Source organism: Sitophilus oryzae, unplaced genomic scaffold (assembly GCF_002938485.1).
Source record: "Sitophilus oryzae breed Bouriz unplaced genomic scaffold, Soryzae_2.0 scaffold_227_pilon_pilon, whole genome shotgun sequence".
NCBI classification, from domain to species: Eukaryota; Metazoa; Arthropoda; class Insecta; order Coleoptera; family Curculionidae; genus Sitophilus; species Sitophilus oryzae.
In genome coordinates this window covers 1601250-1621994 of record NW_022146782.1, presented here as the reverse complement: position 1 = coordinate 1621994, position 20745 = coordinate 1601250, and the positions used below count along the sequence as shown (strand labels likewise).

General features: G+C 36.6%; 1 protein-coding gene across 1 annotated transcript; it reads right to left on the bottom strand.

Moving 5' to 3' along the window:
• Positions 1-383: 383 nt before the first annotated feature.
• On the bottom strand, positions 384-19709 carry LOC115884373 (mucin-2-like). The gene is made up of 5 exons (XM_030902933.1): positions 19639-19709; positions 4067-5023; positions 3734-3906; positions 2573-3689; positions 384-2484 (listed from the first exon to the last, which is right to left on the bottom strand). Exons 1-5 carry the CDS (start codon positions 19707-19709, stop codon positions 669-671), a joined length of 4134 nt encoding a protein of 1377 aa, XP_030758793.1. The 3' UTR covers positions 384-668.
• Between the last annotated feature and the right edge of the window lie 1036 nt (positions 19710-20745).

The window sequence follows — 20745 nt, the reverse complement described above, 5'->3', positions numbered from 1 at the left end:
TTGGAAAAATATCAAAAAATAGTTGGAAACAATAAACTAAACAAAATCACTCTTTTACACGCACAAATAAAAAGTAATCCAAACAGAACTAAAACAACAATCAATCGGAGTTTGGCGCAGTCGCAGTTCAATCGATATCCGGGTGAAATAGATTTATGCAGCATTAATATGGAGCTGAGTTATGTTGTCTTTTTCTTACGGCACGCAAATTGCACACGGGGTTAAATAGGGAACACTGAGTATATATAGTTATATGTATATGAAGGAAATAGTACAAACCAATTAGATATTTTGTAGGATGTATGTAGGTATACTCTACAACACACATTCCTGGCTTTAAATTAATACTTATATTTTATATATACATATTTAATTATAAATTAGATTGAACATGTTTTAAAGTTATAATTATCACAGATCCATATAATGTAACATAAATACTTTAGGAATAAGGTGAATACCGTATGACCGAAAAAAAGGCGTCAGCGATGGCTATGAAACGAGGATCGCTGTCATTTTATATTTCAATTTATATAAGAAATGTCATTGATAGTCAGTTCATAGACACCGCTGACGCCGTTTTTATTCGGTCAAACGGTACTATGCTTGTTTGTGCATTATTTATAAATAGGAATAATGTAGATGTCACTATGTTAGAACTGTGGATGTTAAAAGACATAATTAAGCACTAGAAGTAGGAGACCTCCTAAAACTAAACCATTGTGTGATTTAATCTTCATTGAAGAGCTGTCGTCAGGAAATGGAAATTTAGTAGGGCCTATGGGAACTGCTGTGGTGGTGGTCGTAGTATTAGTTGGCGTTGTCGAAGTTGTGGATGTACTTGATGTAGTTTTCGGATAGGAAGTCGTTGATTCGCTTGTCGACATAGACGTCGTAGCTTCACTTGTTGGAGTAGACGTTGTGACTTCACTAGTTGGAGTAGACGTCGTAGCTTCGCTCGTTGGAGTAGACGTCGTAGCTTCACTTGTTGGAGAAGACGTCGTGGCTTCACTAGTTGGAGTAGCCGTCGTAGCTTCGTTTGTTGGACTAGACGTCGTAGCTTCGCTTGTTGGAGTAGACGTCGTGGCATCACTAGTTGGAGTAGTCGTCGTAGCTTCGCTTGTTGGAGTAGACGTCGTAGCTTCACTTGTTGGAGAAGACGTCGTGGCTTCACTAGTTGGAGTAGACGTCGTAGCTTCGCTTGTTGGACTAGACGTCGTAGCTTCGCTTGTTGTAGTAGACGTCGTGGCATCACTAGTTGGAGTAGACGTCGTAGCTTTGCTTGTTGGAGAGGACGTCGTGGCATCACTAGTTGGAGTAGACGCCGTAGCTGTGCTTGTTGGAGTAGACGTCGTAGCTTCGCTTGTTGGAGTAGACGTCGTGGCATCACTAGTTGGAGTAGACGTCGTAGCTTCGCTTGCGGGACTAGACGTCGTAGCTTCGCTTGTTGGAGTAGATGTCGTAGCTTCGCTTGTTGGAGTAGACGTCGTGGCTTCGCTAGTTGGAGTAGACGTCGTAGCTTCGCTTGTTGGAGTAGACGTCGTGGCATCACTAGTTGGAGTAGACGTCGTAGCTTTGCTTGTTGGAGAAGACGTCGTGGCATCACTAGTTGGAGTAGACGTCGTAGCTTTGCTTGTTGGAGAAGACGTCGTGGCTTCACTAGTTGGAGTAGACGTCGTAGCTTCGCTTGTTGGACTAGACGTCGTGGCTTCACTAGTTGGAGTAGACGTCGTAGCTTCGCTTGTTTGAGTAGATGTCGTGGCATCACTAGTTGGAGTAGACGTCGTAGCTTCGGTTGTTGGGGTAGATGTCGTTCCTTCACTAGTTGGAGTAGACGTGGTAGCTTCGGTTGTTGGAGTGGATGTCGTTCCTTCACTAGTTGGAGTAGACGTGGTACCTTCAGTTGTTGGAGTAGATGTGGTTCCTTCACTAGTTGGAGTAGATGTGGTAGCTTCGGTTGTTGGGGTAGATGTCGTTCCTTCACTAGTTGGAGTAGACGTGGTAGCTTCGGTTGTTGGGGTAGATGTCGTTCCTTCGCTAGTTGGAGTAGACGTCGTAGCTTCGGTTGTTGGAGTAGATGTCGTTCCTTCACTAGTTGGTGTAGACGTGGTAGCTTCGGTTGTTGGAGTAGATGTCGTTCCTTCGCTAGTTGGTGTAGACGTGGTAGCTTCGGTTGTTGGAGTAGATGTCGTTCCTTCACTAGTTGGAGTAGATGTGGTAGCTTCGGTTGTTGGGGTAGATGTCGTTCCTTCACTAGTTGGAGTAGACGTGGTACCTTCAGTTGTTGGAGTAGATGTGGTTCCTTCACTAGTTGGAGTAGATGTGGTAGCTTCGGTTGTTGGGGTAGATGTCGTTCCTTCACTAGTTGGAGTAGACGTGGTACCTTCAGTTGTTGGAGTAGATGTGGTTCCTTCACTAATTGGAGTAGACGTGGTAGCTTCAGTTGTTGGAGTAGATGTCGTTCCTTCACTAGTTGGAGTAGACGTGGTAGCTCCATTGTTGGAGGATGTCAGTTCCCTTCCACCAGTTGGGAGGTAGGAATGTGTAGGAATCTCCAGTTGTTGGAGTAGATGTGGTTCCTTCACTAGTTGGAGTAGACGTGGTAGCTTCGGTTGTTGGGGTAGATGTCGTTCCTTCACTAGTTGGAGTAGACGTGGTAGCTTCGGTTGTTGGGGTAGATGTCGTTCCATCGCTGGTTGGGGTAGACGTCGTGGCATCACTAGTTGGAGTAGACGTGGTACCTTCAGTTGTTGGAGTAGATGTGGTTCCTTCACTAGTTGGAGTAGACGTGGTAGCTTCGGTTGTTGGGGTAGATGTCGTTCCTTCGCTTGTTGGGGTAGACGTCGTGGCATCACTAGTTGGAGTAGACGTGGTACCTTCAGTTGTTGGAGTAGATGTGGTTCCTTCACTAGTTGGAGTAGACGTGGTACCTTCAGTTGTTGGAGTAGATGTGGTTCCTTCACTAGTTGGAGTAGACGTGGTAGCTTCGGTTGTTGGGGTAGATGTCGTTCCTTCACTAGTTGGAGTAGACGTGGTAGCTTCGGTTGTTGGGGTAGATGTCGTTCCTTCACTAGTTGGAGTAGACGTGGTAGCTTCAGTTGTTGGAGTAGATGTCGTTCCTTCGCTAGTTGGAGTAGACGTCGTAGCTTCGGTTGTTAGAGTAGATGTCGTTCCTTCACTAATTGGTGTAGACGTGGTAGCTTCGGTTGTTGGAGTGGATGTCGTAGCTTCGCTTGTTTGAGTAGATGTCGTAGCTTCCCTTGTTGGAGTAGATGTGGTTCCTTCACTAGTTGGAGTAGATGTGGTAGCTTCGGTTGTTGGGGTAGATGTCGTTCCTTCACTAGTTGGAGTAGATGTGGTAGCTTCGGTTGTTGGGGTAGATGTCGTTCCTTCACTAGTTGGAGTAGACGTGGTAGCTTCGGTTGTTGGGGTAGATGTCGTTCCTTCGCTAGTTGGAGTAGACGTCGTAGCTTCGGTTGTTGGAGTAGATGTCGTTCCTTCACTAGTTGGAGTAGATGTGGTACCTTCAGTTGTTGGAGTAGATGTGGTTCCTTCACTAGTTGGAGTAGACGTGGTACCTTCAGTTGTTGGAGTAGATGTGGTTCCTTCACTAGTTGGAGTAGACGTGGTAGCTTCGGTTGTTGGGGTAGATGTCGTTCCATCGCTGGTTGGGGTAGACGTAGCTCTGGCTGTTGGGGTGACGTTCCTCCACTAGTTGGAGGTGACGTGGTACTGGCTGTTTGGGTAGATGTCGTTCCTTCACCAGTTGGAGTAGATGTGGTACCTTCAGTTGTTGGAGAAGATGTGGTTCCTTCACTAGTTGGAGTAGACGTGGTAGCTTCAGTTGTTGGAGTAGACGTCGTGGCTTCGCTAGTTGGAGTAGATGTGGTAGCTTCGCTTGTTGGGGTAAACGTCGTTCCCTTCCACCATTGAGTAGACGTGGTGACCTCTGGTTGTTGGGTAGATGTGGTTCCTCTCCACTAGTTGAGTAGATGTGGTAGTCATTGTTGGGGTAGGACAGTCAACCCTTCCACCATTGGAGCAGACGTGGTAGCCTGGTTGTTGGGTAGATGTCGTTCCTTCACTAGTTGGAGTAGACGTGGTAGCTTCAGTTGTTGGGGTAGATGTCGTTCCTTCACTAGTTGGAGTAGACGTGGTACCTTCAGTTGTTAGAGTAGATGTGGTTCCTTCACTAGTTGGAGTAGACGTGGTACCTTCAGTTGTTGGAGTAGATGTGGTTCCTTCACTAGTTGGAGTAGACGTGGTAGCTTCGGTTGTTGGGGTAGATGTCGTTCCTTCGCTTGTTGGAGTAGACGTCGTGGCATCACTAGTTGGAGTAGACGTCGTTCCTTCCACCACTGGTGTAGACGTGGTAGCTTCGGTTGTTGGAGTGGATGTCGTTCCTTCACTACTTGGAGTGGACGTGGTACCTTCAGTTGTTGGAGTAGATGTCGTTCCTTCACTAGTTGGAGGAGATGTGGTAGCTTCGCTTGTTGGAGTAGACGTCGTGGCATCACCAGTTGGAGTAGACGTCGTAGCTTTGCTTGTTGGAGAAGACGTAGTGGCTTCACTAGTTGGAGTAGGCTTTGTAGCTTCGCTTGTTGGACTAGACGTCGTAGCTTCGCTTGTTGGAGTAGACGTCGTGGCTTCACTAGTTGGAGTAGACGTCGTAGCTTCGCTTGTTGGAGTAGACGTTGTGGCATCACTAGTTGGAGTAGACGTCGTTGCTTTGCTTGTTGGAGAAGACGTCGTGGCTTCGCTAGTTGGAGTAGACGTCGTAGCTTCGCTTGTTGGAGTAGACGTCGTGACTTCACTAGTTGGAGAAGACGTCGTAGCTTCGCTTGTTGGACTAGACGTCGTAGCTTCGCTTGTTGGAGTAGACGTCGTGGCATCACTAGTTGGAGTAGACGTCGTAGGTTTGCTTGTTGGAGAAGACGTAGTGGCTTCACTAGTTGGAGTAGACGTTGTAGCTTCGTTTGTTGGACTAGACGTCGTAGCTTCGCAAAAATACAAAAATATAGATCTATAAAATACTATACAAAAATATAGACTTAAGTCATAAAAACGACTTAAATAATATTATATTTATTTAAGTTTTGCAAAAATGACTTGACTTGAAATAGAATGATTTAAGTGAAAGGCTTAAGACATATATCATTTGAACTTTATTTGACTCAATTGTTTAATTTGACTCAAGACTTAAATCATTTTGATTCTAGAAATTACTTAAGACTTAAGTCTTTTTAAAACTAACTTGTTGCAGCTTTGATCTTTGTGAAGCAGACAAAATAAATGGCATATCTAAAAAAAGTTAAAGTTTAGATCATACTAAAAGACGTTTTTTGGTGGAAGGTGGAAGACGACCATATATGTATGTAAAGATAGTTGAGCTATCTCGAAAAAGACCCGGATAATTAAAAAAGTCATTAAATGAATGTTGAGAACTTACATAAATAAAAGAAAAATATATCTTATATTAAACTAGCAAATTATTACATTTAACAGTGTACTTACTTTGGTGTATTAAAAGTAAACAGCACAGTAGTAACTTCAACGAAATCATTTTTATATCACTTTTCAGAATATACTAATATATTTTTACTTATGTGCAGGCCATTCCGAACTGAAATAATACATATTTTTTACACTATCTAATTTATAGATAAATACAATTTTTCAAAATTTTAAGCTAGAGCTTTGATCAGCTATTCAGAAAATACATATTAAATTTTATAGGTATATCTGATAATGACAATATAATGTGAAACTGAAAATTTTTAGATAATATTACTCTATATATTGCTAGTTACAATTAAATGCAAGATAATTTTGAGATAAACTCATTTTGAGTGATTTTTATTTGGCTGCAATTGAATTGTACTTTATAATAATTAGTTTTTAAGAGGTATCTTGTACGTTTTCGATAAATATATTTTGTTGCCATTATTTTTTAACTGATTTAAACAAATAGTGTGTCGGAAAATTTTATATAATTTTTAATTAAAGATTGAAAAATAACCGTCGTAAAACAACTGCTTCCAATGCCGGGTAGTTTATTAGTACTATTAGTTCGTTTGGCCCATTACACTCAGAGCTTTTTCACACACGCCGGCAAAATCGGTGCCGATGCCGGAGCTGAGATCAATATGTCATGATTACAAAATCCCGCTTAAGATGGGCTGGTCACGTATGCAGAATGCAAGAAAACCGCCTACCAAAATATCTGCTTTACGGTGAACTTGAAGATGGTAAGAGAAGAGGAAACAGGGTGGACAACTCAAAAGGTACAAGGATATTTTCCACGAAAACTAAAAAAGGATAAATATGCAGAATGAGTGGGAAGAAGTAGCGCACAATAGAACGCAATGGAGAAGAATTGTAAACTCAATTAACAGCAATAACCAAAGAGTAAAGAGGCAACAAATCAATGAGATTTTTGAACGTCCGGAGTGCGGAAGAGAGATAAGATCACGTATAGGGATTTTCAGTCACAGAAAAGCTCATGAAAGAAAACGCCTTGTGTAACCATCTTCTGATGCGTGTCAAATACTCGTCAGCGAGTAATGGCAGCATGTACGTTCTGCAGTGTTATACATTTGGGTATTCCCTGTACAAGCTCTGAAACAAGATAGGATTTCGATGATCCTTGTCTTGCTGGCTTATACATATTTTTCGTCACTTTGTGATGATACTATAAGAAGCTTTTACTTAAAATCACTTTTGCTTTTTCATCGGAAATACAGTAGGTACTATACTAGATCACTATACATTCAGTCTATTTGACCTACTTATAGAGGGTGTTTCAAAACAAATGCGAAAAACTTTAGGGGGTGATTCCTTGTTCAAAATAAAGGGTAGTTTGCTTTATAAACGTTGGGTCAAAAGTCAACCATTAGGGAGATATCGCGGTACAAAGATGGCGGAAAAATAATGTTTTTATTTTTTATCTTGAAAACGAAAAGAGATAGACTAATGAAATTTTATGGAAGCATTACTGTTATGAAAACACACTTTCAGGTAATTTTTTTACTTTTTTAAAATGAGTGGAAGGGGTTGACATAAACTACCCCTCTCATTCTTGTTAACGAAATTTAAAGAAAAATCTTATCAAATACATGCAAATGCTTTAATTTGAATAGTTTAGTTTGTTTAGAAACTTTTTTACCTCTTGTGTTTTTGTGATAAAACTCACCGATTGGAAATTAAAAAATAAAATGTAAAGCATTACATGTCAGGACAAAAAACATTTTTAGATTATGAATCTAGTGATAATAACGATAATAATAATCATCTAGATAATAACGTATTGCAGTAGAGTAATGTCAAATAAAATAATACTAGGAACATCCTGAAAAGTAACAGCGGCCGATTAGATTTTTTCCTAAAAATATTACAGCAGCCCACTAGATTCTTTATCAGAAAATGTTTTTTGTCCTGACATGTAATGCTTTACATTTTATTTTTTAATTTCAAATCGGTGAGTTTTATCAAAAAAATACAAGAGATAAAAAGTTTCTAAACAAACTAAACTATCCAAATTAATTTTTTTGCATGTGTTTGATAAGATTTTTCTTTAAATTTCGTTAACAAGAATGATAGGGGTAGTTTATTTCAACCCCTTCCACTCGTTTTAAAAAAGTGAAAAAATTACCAGAAAGTGTGTTTTCATAACAGTAATGCTTCCATAAAATTTTATTAGTCTATCTCTTTTCGTTTTCTAGATAAAAAATAAAAACATTATTTTTCCGCCATCTTTGGACCGCAATATCTCCCTAATGGTTGACTTTTGACCCAACGTTTATGAAGCAAACTACCCTTTATTTTGAACAAGGAATCACCCCCTGAAGTTTTTCGCATTTGTTTTGAAACACCCTGTATATCAAAGTATTTTGCATCACTCTGAAATTCAAAATTTTATATATCAGACCTTTATCCAAAGCAGTAGGAATGTTTATATGACCCACAGAAGCCCAATACCCGTTCACTGAAATTGCAAAAGTATTTATACAGGGTGGTCCGAACTGTATTCCGGAAATTTCGGCAGTATATTCTGCAGATAAAAATAAGTAAAAAAGCTAAAATGCTTAGTTTCAGAGATACAGAGTGTAGAAGTTTCATTTTTATTTCGATTTTTTCTAAATAATTTCTGAAATAACGTCAATATTTGGATGAAAATTGGTGTCTGGGAGTTTTTTGGCATGAGAAATTTGATTTTGATGTCAATATGGCTCCTACTAGTAGAGGGCGCCACCTACGTGTCTTTTAACTGTTTTAAAGCGTAATAACTTTTTGTCCGTACCTGTATAAAACTACCGAGCGAAAAAATATACATCTCTGTGATCTTTTACGTAAAAAATATCGCTACGAGCAACCGTTCTTAAGATATTTAGAATGGAAATAGTAAATACATGTCAATATTGACTAAAAATAAACACGTTGAGTAGATAGTTATTTCACTGAAATAATAAATTTGGGAAATTTTTATTTTTTTAAACTAATCATAAATTTTTGTGCAAAAAATGTTGATAAAACAGTTTCTGTTGAACATTTGGCACAAAAACATTTAAAATTTATTATTTGAATGTAATAACTATTTAGTCAACATATTTAATTTATGTCAATGATGACAGGTATTGATAATTTCTATTCCAAATATCTCGAAAACCATTACTTATTATTAGCGGTTTTTACTAAGAGATCTTTTTCACGTAAAAAACATCGTAAATGTATATTTTTTTACTCAGTAGTTTTATACAGGTACGGGCGAAAAGTTATTACTCTTCAAACCAGTTAAAAAATATGTAGGTGGCGCCCTCTACTAGTAGGGGTCATATTGACATCAAAATGAAATTCCTCATGTCAAAAAACTCCCAGACACCAATTTTCGTCCAAATATTGACGTTGCTTCAGAAATTATTTGGAAAAAATCGAAATAAGAATGAAACTTCTACACCCTGTATCTCCGGAACTAAGCATTTTAGGACATACATTTATACGAACTTTTTTACTTATTTTTTTTCTGCAGAATATGTTGCCGAAGTTTCCGGAATACAGTTCGGACCACCCTGTATATTATATTATACGTATTATATACGTTACAAATTTCTTTATTTCTTTATTCTTTGAGATTGTAAACATTTAGAAATGTTTATTTTAAACAATAAGACTAATTGTAAAATTTTTTGACAATAAAGGCATTTATTTATTTATTCTAGATATCCGGAAATTAGAAACACACAATTTTTTAGTACAAGTAAAATTTAAACTAAATTTGCGTATTTCATATAGTATTATAATTCTATATTTTTAGATTCCTTTTTATACAACGATTACCTGCTTATAGGTAATTTTTCTTTAAGATTCAGTTTATAGAGCAACTAGAGATGTGCGTAAAGTTCGTACATTTTAGCAAAGAAAATGAACTAAGAAGGAAAGTGGCTGGAATTGTCATATTTCCTAGCTAAGTGCTACATGTATTAGCATGTAGTTTCTTTAATATTTATGCTACAGCAGCATCATATCAGCAGTATACAGGGTGGCCCATCGAAAACGTTCCGCAAGGCATAACGGCCAGGGTAATTTTTTTTTCAGAAAATTCAAAAACACGTCAATTTTTTTTGTGAGGGGGACAACTTTTGCCCCAAAAATGATTGCAAAATCTTCAACCCTCTAAGCGGGGGTGTCATCCCCCAACTTTTTTCAAATAGGAAGGCGGGTCAAGTGGTACCGCAATGAAAAGGGCTTTTTATTCTCTATATTTTCCCGCTTCGTTTTTGAAAATCGGTCGAGTCATTGAGAAAATATGAAGGATTGAAATTTGAAAAGTTTATTTAAACATTTATCAGAATAAATGATAAGGATAAATTCTTTCAACCAATTTGCTGTTTTTTATTATTATTTCTAGATGTTTACGCATTTTTTCACTTGCCACAAGGTTGAACGATCAGGTGCGGCATTTGCTAGATAGCTGTTCTGTGACTTGTGCGTTGAAGTTCTTCTCAATATCGTTAAACTTTTTAACAATTAAGGTGTACTCACTTGCAGAAAAAGTGGAAATAATCGAACTTTATTTTAAAAATAATGAATGTAGCAATCGGTTTCCGCTGATATTCAATGAATGCCATCCTGAAAAACACCTTTATGGCAAAATTGTTCGCGAGTTAGTAGCAAAATTTCGCGAAACTGGTTCCGTTATGAATAAAAAGAGACAGAGGGAAAACCCTGTAATAAATGAAGCTATGGAGGTATTCGTATTGGGCCAAGTTGCCATGGATAGTACGCTGAGTACAAGAAAATTAGCCAATGCAAAATTAGCCGGCGTGAACCGTACCAGTGTCGAAAGGATATTAAAAAAACACAAGTTCCACCCGTACAAAATTCAGTTGGTACAAGAACTCAACGAAGACGATTTTGATCGTCGCTTGCAATTTTGTGAAACTGTGAGTGAACGAGTGGCGAATGATAATAATTTCCTATTTAATGTGTGTTTTTCGGATGAGTGTACTTTCTTTTGAACGGTGTAGTTAATCGGCATAACTGTCAGTACTGGGCTGAGGGGTTTTTCACGAGGTGCACACACAAAACCCTCAGAAATTGAACGTGTGGGCTGGTATTTTTTGAAATTCAATTTTAGGTCAGTTTAGCGATATTGAGAAGAACTTCAACGCACAAGTCACAGAACAGCTATCTAGCAACTGCCGCACCTGATCGTTCAACCTTGTGGAAGTGAAAAAATGCGTAAACATCTAGAAATAATAAGAAAAAACAGCAAATTGGTCGAAGGAATTTATCTTTATCATTTACTCTGATAAATGTTTAAATAAACTTTTCAAATTTCAATCCTTCATATTTTCTCAATGACTCGACCGATTTTCAAAAACGAAGCGGGAAAGTATAGAGAATAAAAAGCCCTTTTCATTGCGGTACAACTTGACCCCCCTTCCCATTTGAAAAAAGTTGGGGGATGACACCCCCGCTTAGAGGGTTGAAGATTTTGCAATCATTTTTGGGGCAAAAGTTGTCCTCCTCACAAACAAAATTGACGTGTTTTTGGATTTTTTGAAAAAAAAATATCCTGGCCGTTATGCCTTGCGGAACGTTTTCGATGAGCCACCCTGTATATGTATACATACAGCAGTATAGTATTTGATTTGTGATTTACATTCTTATTAAATCTGGGTCGTTCAAACTTTAGCGGTTTTGTTGAATTAAACGATTAAAGGCTGATTCATGGTACACCGTGACGGGCCGGGGCCGTGCGACGGTGAAGGCACGGCCAAACATTGTCAAATGTTATTTAAGTAGGATTTATAAACTCACAGTTGGATTTGGCTTTGGCGTTGGCGCCGCCGCCCAATTCTTAAAACTGTATATTACCATAAGAGCATTTATAAACACGGTTGGCGTTGGCTTTGGCGCCCGGTTGCCGTCGGACTTAAATTATGTTTAACTTTTTACCGTTCGCGGCGGTTCGCCGTCCGTAGCACCACGTAGCAATGACGTTACAGCCAATAGAATAGTAAAGAGCGATCACGTGTTGCTTTGTTTACATCTAGTTTTGAAGTATGCTAATTCCAAATTTATGGTCACTCCCAATAACCCTAATAGGGTAATTTCATCAAGACCATTACTTTCCAAATCCATAATTAAAAATCTCGAACAAAAAAAAACCAAAACTTTAAACACTTTCGTCTCTAAAAAACGCACTATAGACTCTGCTACTCTTAAGTAAAAAGTAAACAAAAATGTAAGGTTAGATCTGCCCAAAACGGCCAAAGCCAACTGTCAACCGTCGAGTTTATAAATGCCATTTTGCGGCGCTACGAACAGTCGACGGCAAATCCAACGCCAACGCCAAATCCAAAGCCAACTGTAGAGTTTATAAATCGACCTTTATAGTTATGCATTCATGCTAAGCCGAGCACGGGCCGAGCTTCGCCGGAACGCGTCCGTGCCCCGTCCGAGAAATGTCGGTGTACATTTTTCCTCGGATCCGCTACGGTCCGGCCCCGTTGCGGCAAACATAAATGAGTCGCCCGGGCTAAATACTTCGTTCATCTACGGGCCTATAGCGGCTGTTTTCTAGCAGTGTTGCCGCACCCAACTTTTAGCGCGTACCACATTATAAACTAAAAATGTACCACTTTGGTACAATTTTTTAAAGCACAACAAAATACATCTGCATATGACTTTAACCGGTTTGGTCGCTGTGAATTTCTTCATAAATTTCTACATAAAAAAACTTCCTGGAGAAAGACACAAATCGAGACGAAAAACATGAAATAGAAATTCAGAAAACCCAATTATAAGTATGTATAGGTTGAAGAATTCTAAGTAATTCTAATACTACACACAATACTTGGAAAACTTAAATTTTATTTAAAAAAAACGCAAATATAGAAGCATGTTAGAAACAGTAAATTTTCAAGTTTTTTCTTCGGGTTATTTAATATAGGCAACGCTATAGACATTACAACGTTTATAATACGTCGTTAATTAATGCGGATTTTCTCCGAATGGTATCGGTAAGCGCGTTTAATGCAATATCAACGACAATAATTATTAAATATCTATTCAATTTCGGTGCGCGTGGGAAATAATTATTGTACCAAATCATCCTGGATTTGAAAATGTAGTACCACTGTACCAAATAGAATTAAAAGTATCAAATTTGGTACAAATGTACCACTGCGGCAACACTGTTTTCTAGAATATAATCGGCACGAACATGATCCCCGTTGTCCACTCGGTGTAGCATATATTTGAAGGCCCGGACGTGGCTCGGTGTCTACTTTACGGAACGTGCCCGGCTCGGGTACGGCCCGGTGTACCATGAATCAGCCTTAAACCTAATAGGTATGATATTATTTTATGAATTAGAATAGAACAATTCTATCTGAAATAGAACCATTATTTATTATTATATATCTGTTTACTTTTCACTTAACGGTTTATCGATAAAATTAAAAATGTTTAGGTATTTATAGAAGTACCGTTTTACAAATAAAGGAATTGATAATGATAAAGAAACGGAAAATAATAAATATTATACAGTTATTGTTGAAATTCTTTGTATTTCCATGGAGTCCATTTCACTAGTTCGAAAAATAAGCAAAATAAGCGATCGGCATTTAACGTTTTATGTAAAACTGGCTAGGTATTTTTACACAAATGAAGAAGGAAATTAAAGATAAAGGATTATATTATATCCGTCTTGTAGCACATTTTTAGACAACTTCTTTATTTTTAAGATTTTGGTGGTCAAACATCAACAAAATATTCCTTATGTTTGAATTAAATTTTCTCGAAAATAAAGACATAATTTAAAATTCCTTTACAATACCCACATAGATTGAAGTTTTATGATTACAATGATATATATTTTATATTTATAACAAATTTCTCGCTATTTTATGGCAAATGTTGAAGCTCTGCAAACCTTAATCAAGCCTTAATCCAATCACATCTATGCACGTGTTTGGAATTTTGGGTGTGGCTTAACACGACAGGATCTTGGTAAGCCTTAGGCAGATTTTTGAAATATAATATACAGGGTGTTTCAAAACAAATGCGAAAAACTTCAGGGAGCGATTCCTTGTTCAAAATAAAGGGGAGTTTGCTTCATAAACGTTGGGTCAAAAGTCAACCATTAGGGAGATATCGCGGTACAAAGATGGCGGAAAAATAATGTTCTTATTTTTTATCTTGAAAACGAAAAGAGATAGACTAATGAAATTTTATGGAAGCATTACTGTTATGAAAACACACTTTCTAGTAATTTTTTCACTTTTTTAAAATGAGTGGAAGGGGTTGAAATAAACTACCCCTATCATTCTTGTTAACGAAATTTAAAGAAAAATCTTATCAAACACATGCAAAAAAATTAATTTGGATAGTTTAGTTTGTTTAGAAACTTTTTTATCTCTTGTATTTTTTTTTTATAAAACTCACCGATTTGAAATTAAAAAATAAAATGTAAAGCATTACATGTCAGGACTAAAAATATTTTTAGATTAAGAATCTAGTGATAATAATGATAATAATAATAATCTAGATAATAACGTATTGCAGTAGGGTAATGTCAAATAAACAATATTGAAACATCCTAAAAGTGACAGCGGCCGACTAGATTTTTTTCCTAAAAATTACAGCTGCCCACTAGATTCTTTATCTGAAAATGTTTTTTGTCCTGACATGTAATGCTTTACATTTTATTTTTTAATTTCAAATCGGTGAGTTTTATCAAAAAAACACAAGAGATAAAAAAGTTTCTAAATAAACTAAACTATCAAAATTAAAAATTTTGCATGTGTTTGATAAGATTTTTCTTTGAATTTCATTAACAAGAATGATAGGGGTAGTTTATTTCAACCCCTTCCACTCATTTTAAAAAAGTGAAAAAATTACCAGAAAGTGTGTTTTCATAACAGTAATGCTTCCATAAAATTTCATTAGTCTATCTCTTTTCGTTCTCAAGATAAAAAATAAAAACATTATTTTTCCGCCATCTTTGTACCGCGATATCTCCCTAATGGTTGACTTTTGACCCAACGTTTATAAAGCAAACTACCCTTTATTTTGAACAAGGAATCACTCCCTGAAGTTTTTCGCATTTGTTTTGAAACACCCTGTATATTGGGCCGACCAAATATATGGGCCGACCAAATATATGGGCCGACCAAAAAAGAGATGGGTCGATGACGTCAGGGTAGTGGCGGGAAGACAATGGATAAGATTGGCTAGAGATCGCGAAGCATGGAAAAACCTAGAAGTGGCCTATATCCAACACTGGATGGAACCAGGCTGAGAAAGAAGAATATATATTTCCTTCGGCCACACACCCGCTTTACCCGACCCCTGAGAGCGACCCGAAAGTACCGGGTGGCCAACTAAGAATGGACGCCGGCGCTATCTCAGAAACTACTTATCGTATAACGTTGAGAAAAAAATTCTAATAAGTAAATCGACCAAGAGAAATCGCTGGAAATTATTTTCAAGTTCGAAAAATGCCCGCTAGGTGCGTTTCTCTAATAGCCCATCAGAACACAGGATTTTTCTAAAAAATGTGCAGGTGAACAGGTATTTTAAATATTACTGTTGTAATCATCGAGAAATTTGTAATTTTTTTGATATAGAGTATTTTGCTCTATCTCATAAAATAAAGTGGTGGGGGAAGGTTAAACTTGCTTTTATTAAAATAAGGATAACTCTGGTTTCGGTTATGCGATTGAAACAAACTGGGGCTCCAACGGTAATATTTAAAATACCTTGTTCACCTGCATATTTCTGAGAAAAATCCTGTTTTCTGATTGGCTATTAGAGAAACGCCCCCTACCGGGCATTTTTCGAACTTGAAAATAATTTCCAGCGATTTCTCTTGGTCGATTTACTTATTAGAATTGTTTTCCCAAAGTTATACGATAAGTAGTTTCTGAGATACAGCCGGCGTCCATTCTGAGTTGGCCACCCGGTACAGCGTAATAGACTCTTAAGCATATAATTTATATGATCTGATTTTTTTAATCAGAATAAAATAAAGATAAATATAATAAGTGTATGGAATTATCTAGAGTAACAATATAACTTAAAGAACTTAATTTAATAAAAGATAAACTTAAGAACTGTCTGATAGGCGCCATTTAATTCTTAATAATGATTTATTTAATGTATTCTTGAATTTATGAATTTTTAATCGATGGGGGGAATCCCGATATAATAAAACTTTTCTTTTGTTATGATTATATTTCATTAATATATTTTTTTTTTGAAAATAAGACTGTTACAGTCTACCATGACCGTTTAAACCACATACTTCCATAGACAATAATTTAATTTTAAATATTTGAATCCCTCATTTTATCAGAAAAGTTGCTTTATTTACTTTTGTCCGATAGTGTATACAGGGTGGCGCACCTCATTCGCCTCGGTGGATTATACAAAAACGGAAAGATGTAGAAACAAAATTTCTTATGGGTATATGTAACACCCGGTATTTTATTTCATTTTTGGATTCTTAGGCGTAAAATAAGGTATTTATTATAAGGGTTTAATATGTTTAAATTCTTTGGTTTTTGAGATATTTAAAGATATTTAAATATGCATGGTATAATAAAAAAGTTTATAAACACCCTGTACATTACTTTTCAGAGTTAATTCTTGTGCTGACTTTGAAGCCAGAGAAATAAACTTTACTAAACAATTTTATTGCTTCCTTAAATGTATACAGGGGTATCAAAAATTGCTGGTCTATTTAGTCATACATCTTTCCGTTTCTGTATAATCAATAACCGAGGTGAATGAGGTGCGCCACCCTGTATATAAGGATAATATTTCAATAATTATTACATGATTTTGTCTAAAATGATGCATCGATATTTTTAACATTATTAAGTAATTACTTTTATACCTACTTAAACTATTATTTATATCTATAATTCCAAAATGCACTTTAAACAGAAATATGTTCATATAGGAATATCACGTCATATTTTTGTTTGTTTCTTATCACTTTTCAAATTGCAGGCTTTTCACAATGCAGGTGGACTGGGTACTCCATTATATTATTATATGAAGTGTTCAGAAGTGAACTGGATCAAGTCCTAAAAGATAATTATAGAGAAAATGAGAGTTAAAGTTTTATATAATAATAATAATAAACAACGCTTTATTGTACAAAAAGCCAAAAGCACAAAAAAAATATACAAATAATAAAAAAAATGTAATACAATACAAATCAATTCAAAAAAATTTACGTCATTAAAATTACAAATAAAACAAACATGGACATTGTAGAACACAGGCGTATGAAGAAAATTTTACAAAAGGAAAATTGTAAATGGATAAAATCATGTAACAGTTATAAACTATTAAATATTAAATACTAGACCTTTAACCAGTGTGTGAGATGATCAAAATTTTAAAATTCAAAATTGTTCATGATTAAACATCAACAAAAAAGTCGTTTACCGCATATAGGGCTCCTCTCCAGTAGAATTTTTTTTAAAATTTAGAATGAGTGGGAGGGGGTTAATCACTTCGACCTTACAGATCCATTGTGTCCCCCTTTCTTGAATCATAACTCATCATACAGTCCCAGGGCTTTGACAAAAGCCAGTATCTGGGACGGTTTTATAGAGGGTAGTTCTCCATCTCCAATATCAGTCGTACCAAAATTCATGGCACGAATGGTTGTCGTCTCGGGCACTCAGTGATGAGGTGTACTGGTGTTACCCCATCTTCCCCACAGAATCTGCATTCGCCGTTTCTTCTTAGTTTCAATCTACTGAGGTGTTCATTGAGGAGACAGTGCCCTGTTAAAAACCCCGTGACAATCCGAAGATTGTTCTTACTCAGACCCAGGAAGGTCTGTGATTTTTCTTGATCATAAGCCCTCAGAAACTTCTTCGAGTGTCTTAGACCATTGCAAGATTTCCATTCCAGGTTGCGGATGGAATCTTCCAAGTTCTTTAGTTCCGCCTTGAGTTGGTTACCACTTGGAAAGCAGAACGGTTCTGGTCCAGTTAGTGGAGTGTTCGCTCCTTTCCTAGCTAGATTATTTGCTTTTTCATTGCCTTCTATCCCTTGGTGAGCAGGCACCCAGTGTAGGAGGACTTGTTTTCTTTGCCTAATTTATTCAGCTTCTCTATGCATTCTTTGACCAATTTCGAATTGATTGATACTGAGTTGATCGCCTTTAACGCTGCTTGACTATCAGATAAGATGGCTATTTCTTGTTTCCGATAGTTCCTATCTAAGATAAGTTGTACGCATCTCTCGATAGCGTAGATTTCTGCCTGTAGGATACTAGGGTAAGGGGGTAACTCCTCTCCAGTAAGTATGATTCCAGAACTTTGCGAAGTGCGGGAAAGAATAATGAAAGTGACTTGATATTCAAAGGCAAATAATTGTACATTTTTTGGTATTGTACAGTATTGAGCCCTTAACTAGTTCTGAGCTCGGGGTTGGCAGATAAAGATCGTGCTCCGCATTCCTAAGTGGATAGTTATGAGATGGCCTTTCCGGAATAGCAGATATGTGCTTGCGGATTAAGCAAACGGATTCAAAAATGAATAAGGAAGAGTCAGTATTTTGAAATTTCTGGCAGTGAGTTCTATTGTTCAGTCCCAATAAGTAACGAACTGCTCTCTTTTGAAGTTTGAAAATACGATCAAATTTTGTCGCGCAGCAAGTACCCCAGAATGAAAGGGCATAACGAAGATGCGACTCAAACAGGGCAGAATAGACCATTCTAGAGGTTGATGAGTTAAGTTCGTTAGAAACTGATCTTAGCGCAAAACAGGCAGCGCTTAGTTTCTTTGATAAAGCTTCGATGTGCAAGTCCCATTTTAACGAGTTGTCTACAACAAGTCCTAAGAATTTCACATTAGTATCATTATTATTATAACAGAACGGAAAAATACATTGTAAGAATGACGTAAGATAGATTTGACAGATGACAGGTTTGACGTTTGACATTTGACAGGTTTGACGTTTGATAGGTGACAGGTTTGACGTCTGACAGGTGACAGCCCCTCCCCCTCGCGCATGCGCAGTGTCCCTCCTCCACCTCCACTGGCGTAGAATCGTCCAACTACCTCTACTCTCCACGACGTCAATAGTGGTTAAGTGGTGTTATTAAGTACAAAAGGTTGTATAGTACTTTTATGTGACAAAACTTTAGTTTTTGAAAGGTTGAGACATAGGAGATTAGAATCGCACCAAGATTTAATGGTGCGTAAGTCACTGGATATAGTATTATATAGTGCCGTAACATCTGGGCCGCTCCAAGTGAAACTAGTATCGTCCGCAAAAAGACAGATTTTACCGCTAATGTCTAGAAGTGTAATGTCGTTGATAAACAGGGACACCACATAGACGTATCAATCCTCACAAGCTGCCTTCTGTTGTCAAGATATGACTTAAGCCTGGATCCATAGTATTGCAATTTGTTAATTAAGATATTACGATTTACACAGTCGAAAGTCTTATTAGAGAAATCACAGAAAATTGTAGCTGTAGAGTGATGGTCATTCAGGCTAGAGTATACATTATTAAAAAGGTCGAACATAGCATCATTTGTGCAACTGTTACTTAGAAATCCAAATTGATGGGTAGTAAGTACTTTATATTTAAGGAGAAAAGATAGAAGCCTTTTTTTACCAATCTTTCAATGATCTTAGATAATGTGGGCAGGAGAGTTCGAAGCTTAATCTTTATCTCCTCCTTTATGCAGAGGAATAATTATTGCTTTTTTTAATGTTACATAATTAAAATAAAACAAGCTGGAGAAGAAAACTTGACACAATGTTTTATTATATTTTAAATTGTATAATTGCTAACTAAAGTAACTCAAAAGACAACTGTGGTCGTTTTTAAGGATGTTTGTTTATACTTTTTTGGATGTAAACCATTTTATCTCTGAAAATATTTGAAATTTTAGATATAAATTGGTTAATCGCCGGTACATTTTTCTTCGTCATTAAGGGATTCATTGACTTTTTCTATTAATAGTGTTTTCTTCGATTTTTATAAAAAAATACGGTATATAGGCGGGATAAAGGGAAGATCTTTCATGTTGTTTCATTTTCCTGGTGCGGTTTTATTCAGATAAACAACATGTTAACATCGATAGAATCAGACCTTTCAGATGGCTGATAATCTGGTACAATCTTCACTTGGTACAAATGGATCTTTGTTTCATTGTCATCCATTTTATCAAAAAAAAAAAAAATGTTAGCTCTAAACTTAGCACGTTTGTTAAAATCACGCACAGCGTTAAATTGCAGCGTTGCGTTGATTTGGTCCATTTCGCTCCGGAAAGAAATCAACAGAATATTCAGAAACTAAACAGAAACAGGCTATAGAGCTACTTAATGCGTGAAGTATGACTTGATTCATTTCTTTACTGGAAAAATCGTGTTTTATAAACGTTTAAAGACGATTATCTTAAATAGTAAGAACTTGGACTTCATCCATTTTTAATTCTGACCACTCCATATTACAAAAAGTTGTAACTCATTTTATCAATATAAGTGAATTTCGACGTCTTTCGTGACGTGCACACCAATTTTTATTGATTTATCTATATGTGAATCATAATAATGTGATTTAAGCTCGAATACCATTAGCTGAATTTAGTTTAGTAATAGGAGAAACTAATATGAGTACGTGCAGCTGTTTTGTCTCTAATCCTTAATTGGTTTTCCTAATATTGGGTCTTGACCTGTTCGGCATCCTATAGTCTTTAAATATTGTAGGTATTGATGAGAATAAAAACCACTTAAATTAAATTAATTAGATATATAATAAGACAATTACCGAATTATAAATTATAAAGTTATAAAATGCAATATTATTTATATGAGAAATAATTGCATTGTATAGTTTGGCGAATTTCAACTAATGCATTTCCGATCATTGATAACAGTTTTTTTTTTGATATAAGTATTATGAAAATATTAATACGTATTAACGTTAGATAAGCATATTATTCATATACCGTATGATCGAAAAAAAAATGGCGTCCAGTTGGCTTGGAAATGACGATCGATGACATTTCTAATATAAACTATATATAAAATGACAGCGATCTTCATTTCATAGCCATCGCTGACGCCGTTTTTATTCGATCATACGGTATTAGAAATATATAAAAATTACTAGCGTGTACCAGCGACTTCGTTCGCGTCGAATTAATCATTGGTAATGGTGATGATAAAGCAAAGCAAGAATTTCTATTAACATACA

Excerpts from the sequence above, each read along its gene's own strand:
- LOC115884373 (XM_030902933.1), bottom strand. The coding sequence starts at position 19,709 with ATGGATGACAATGAAACAAAGATCCATTTGTACCAAGTGAAGATTGTA. Across the intron at positions 5,024-19,638 it reads GATTATCAGCCATCTGAAAG|ATCTATATTTTTGTATTTTT; the intron begins GTCTGATTCTAT and ends AGTATTTTATAG. Across the intron at positions 3,907-4,066 it reads AGTGAAGGAACGACATCTAC|CCCAACAAGCGAAGCTACCA; the intron begins CCAACAACCAGG and ends AACGACGTTTAC.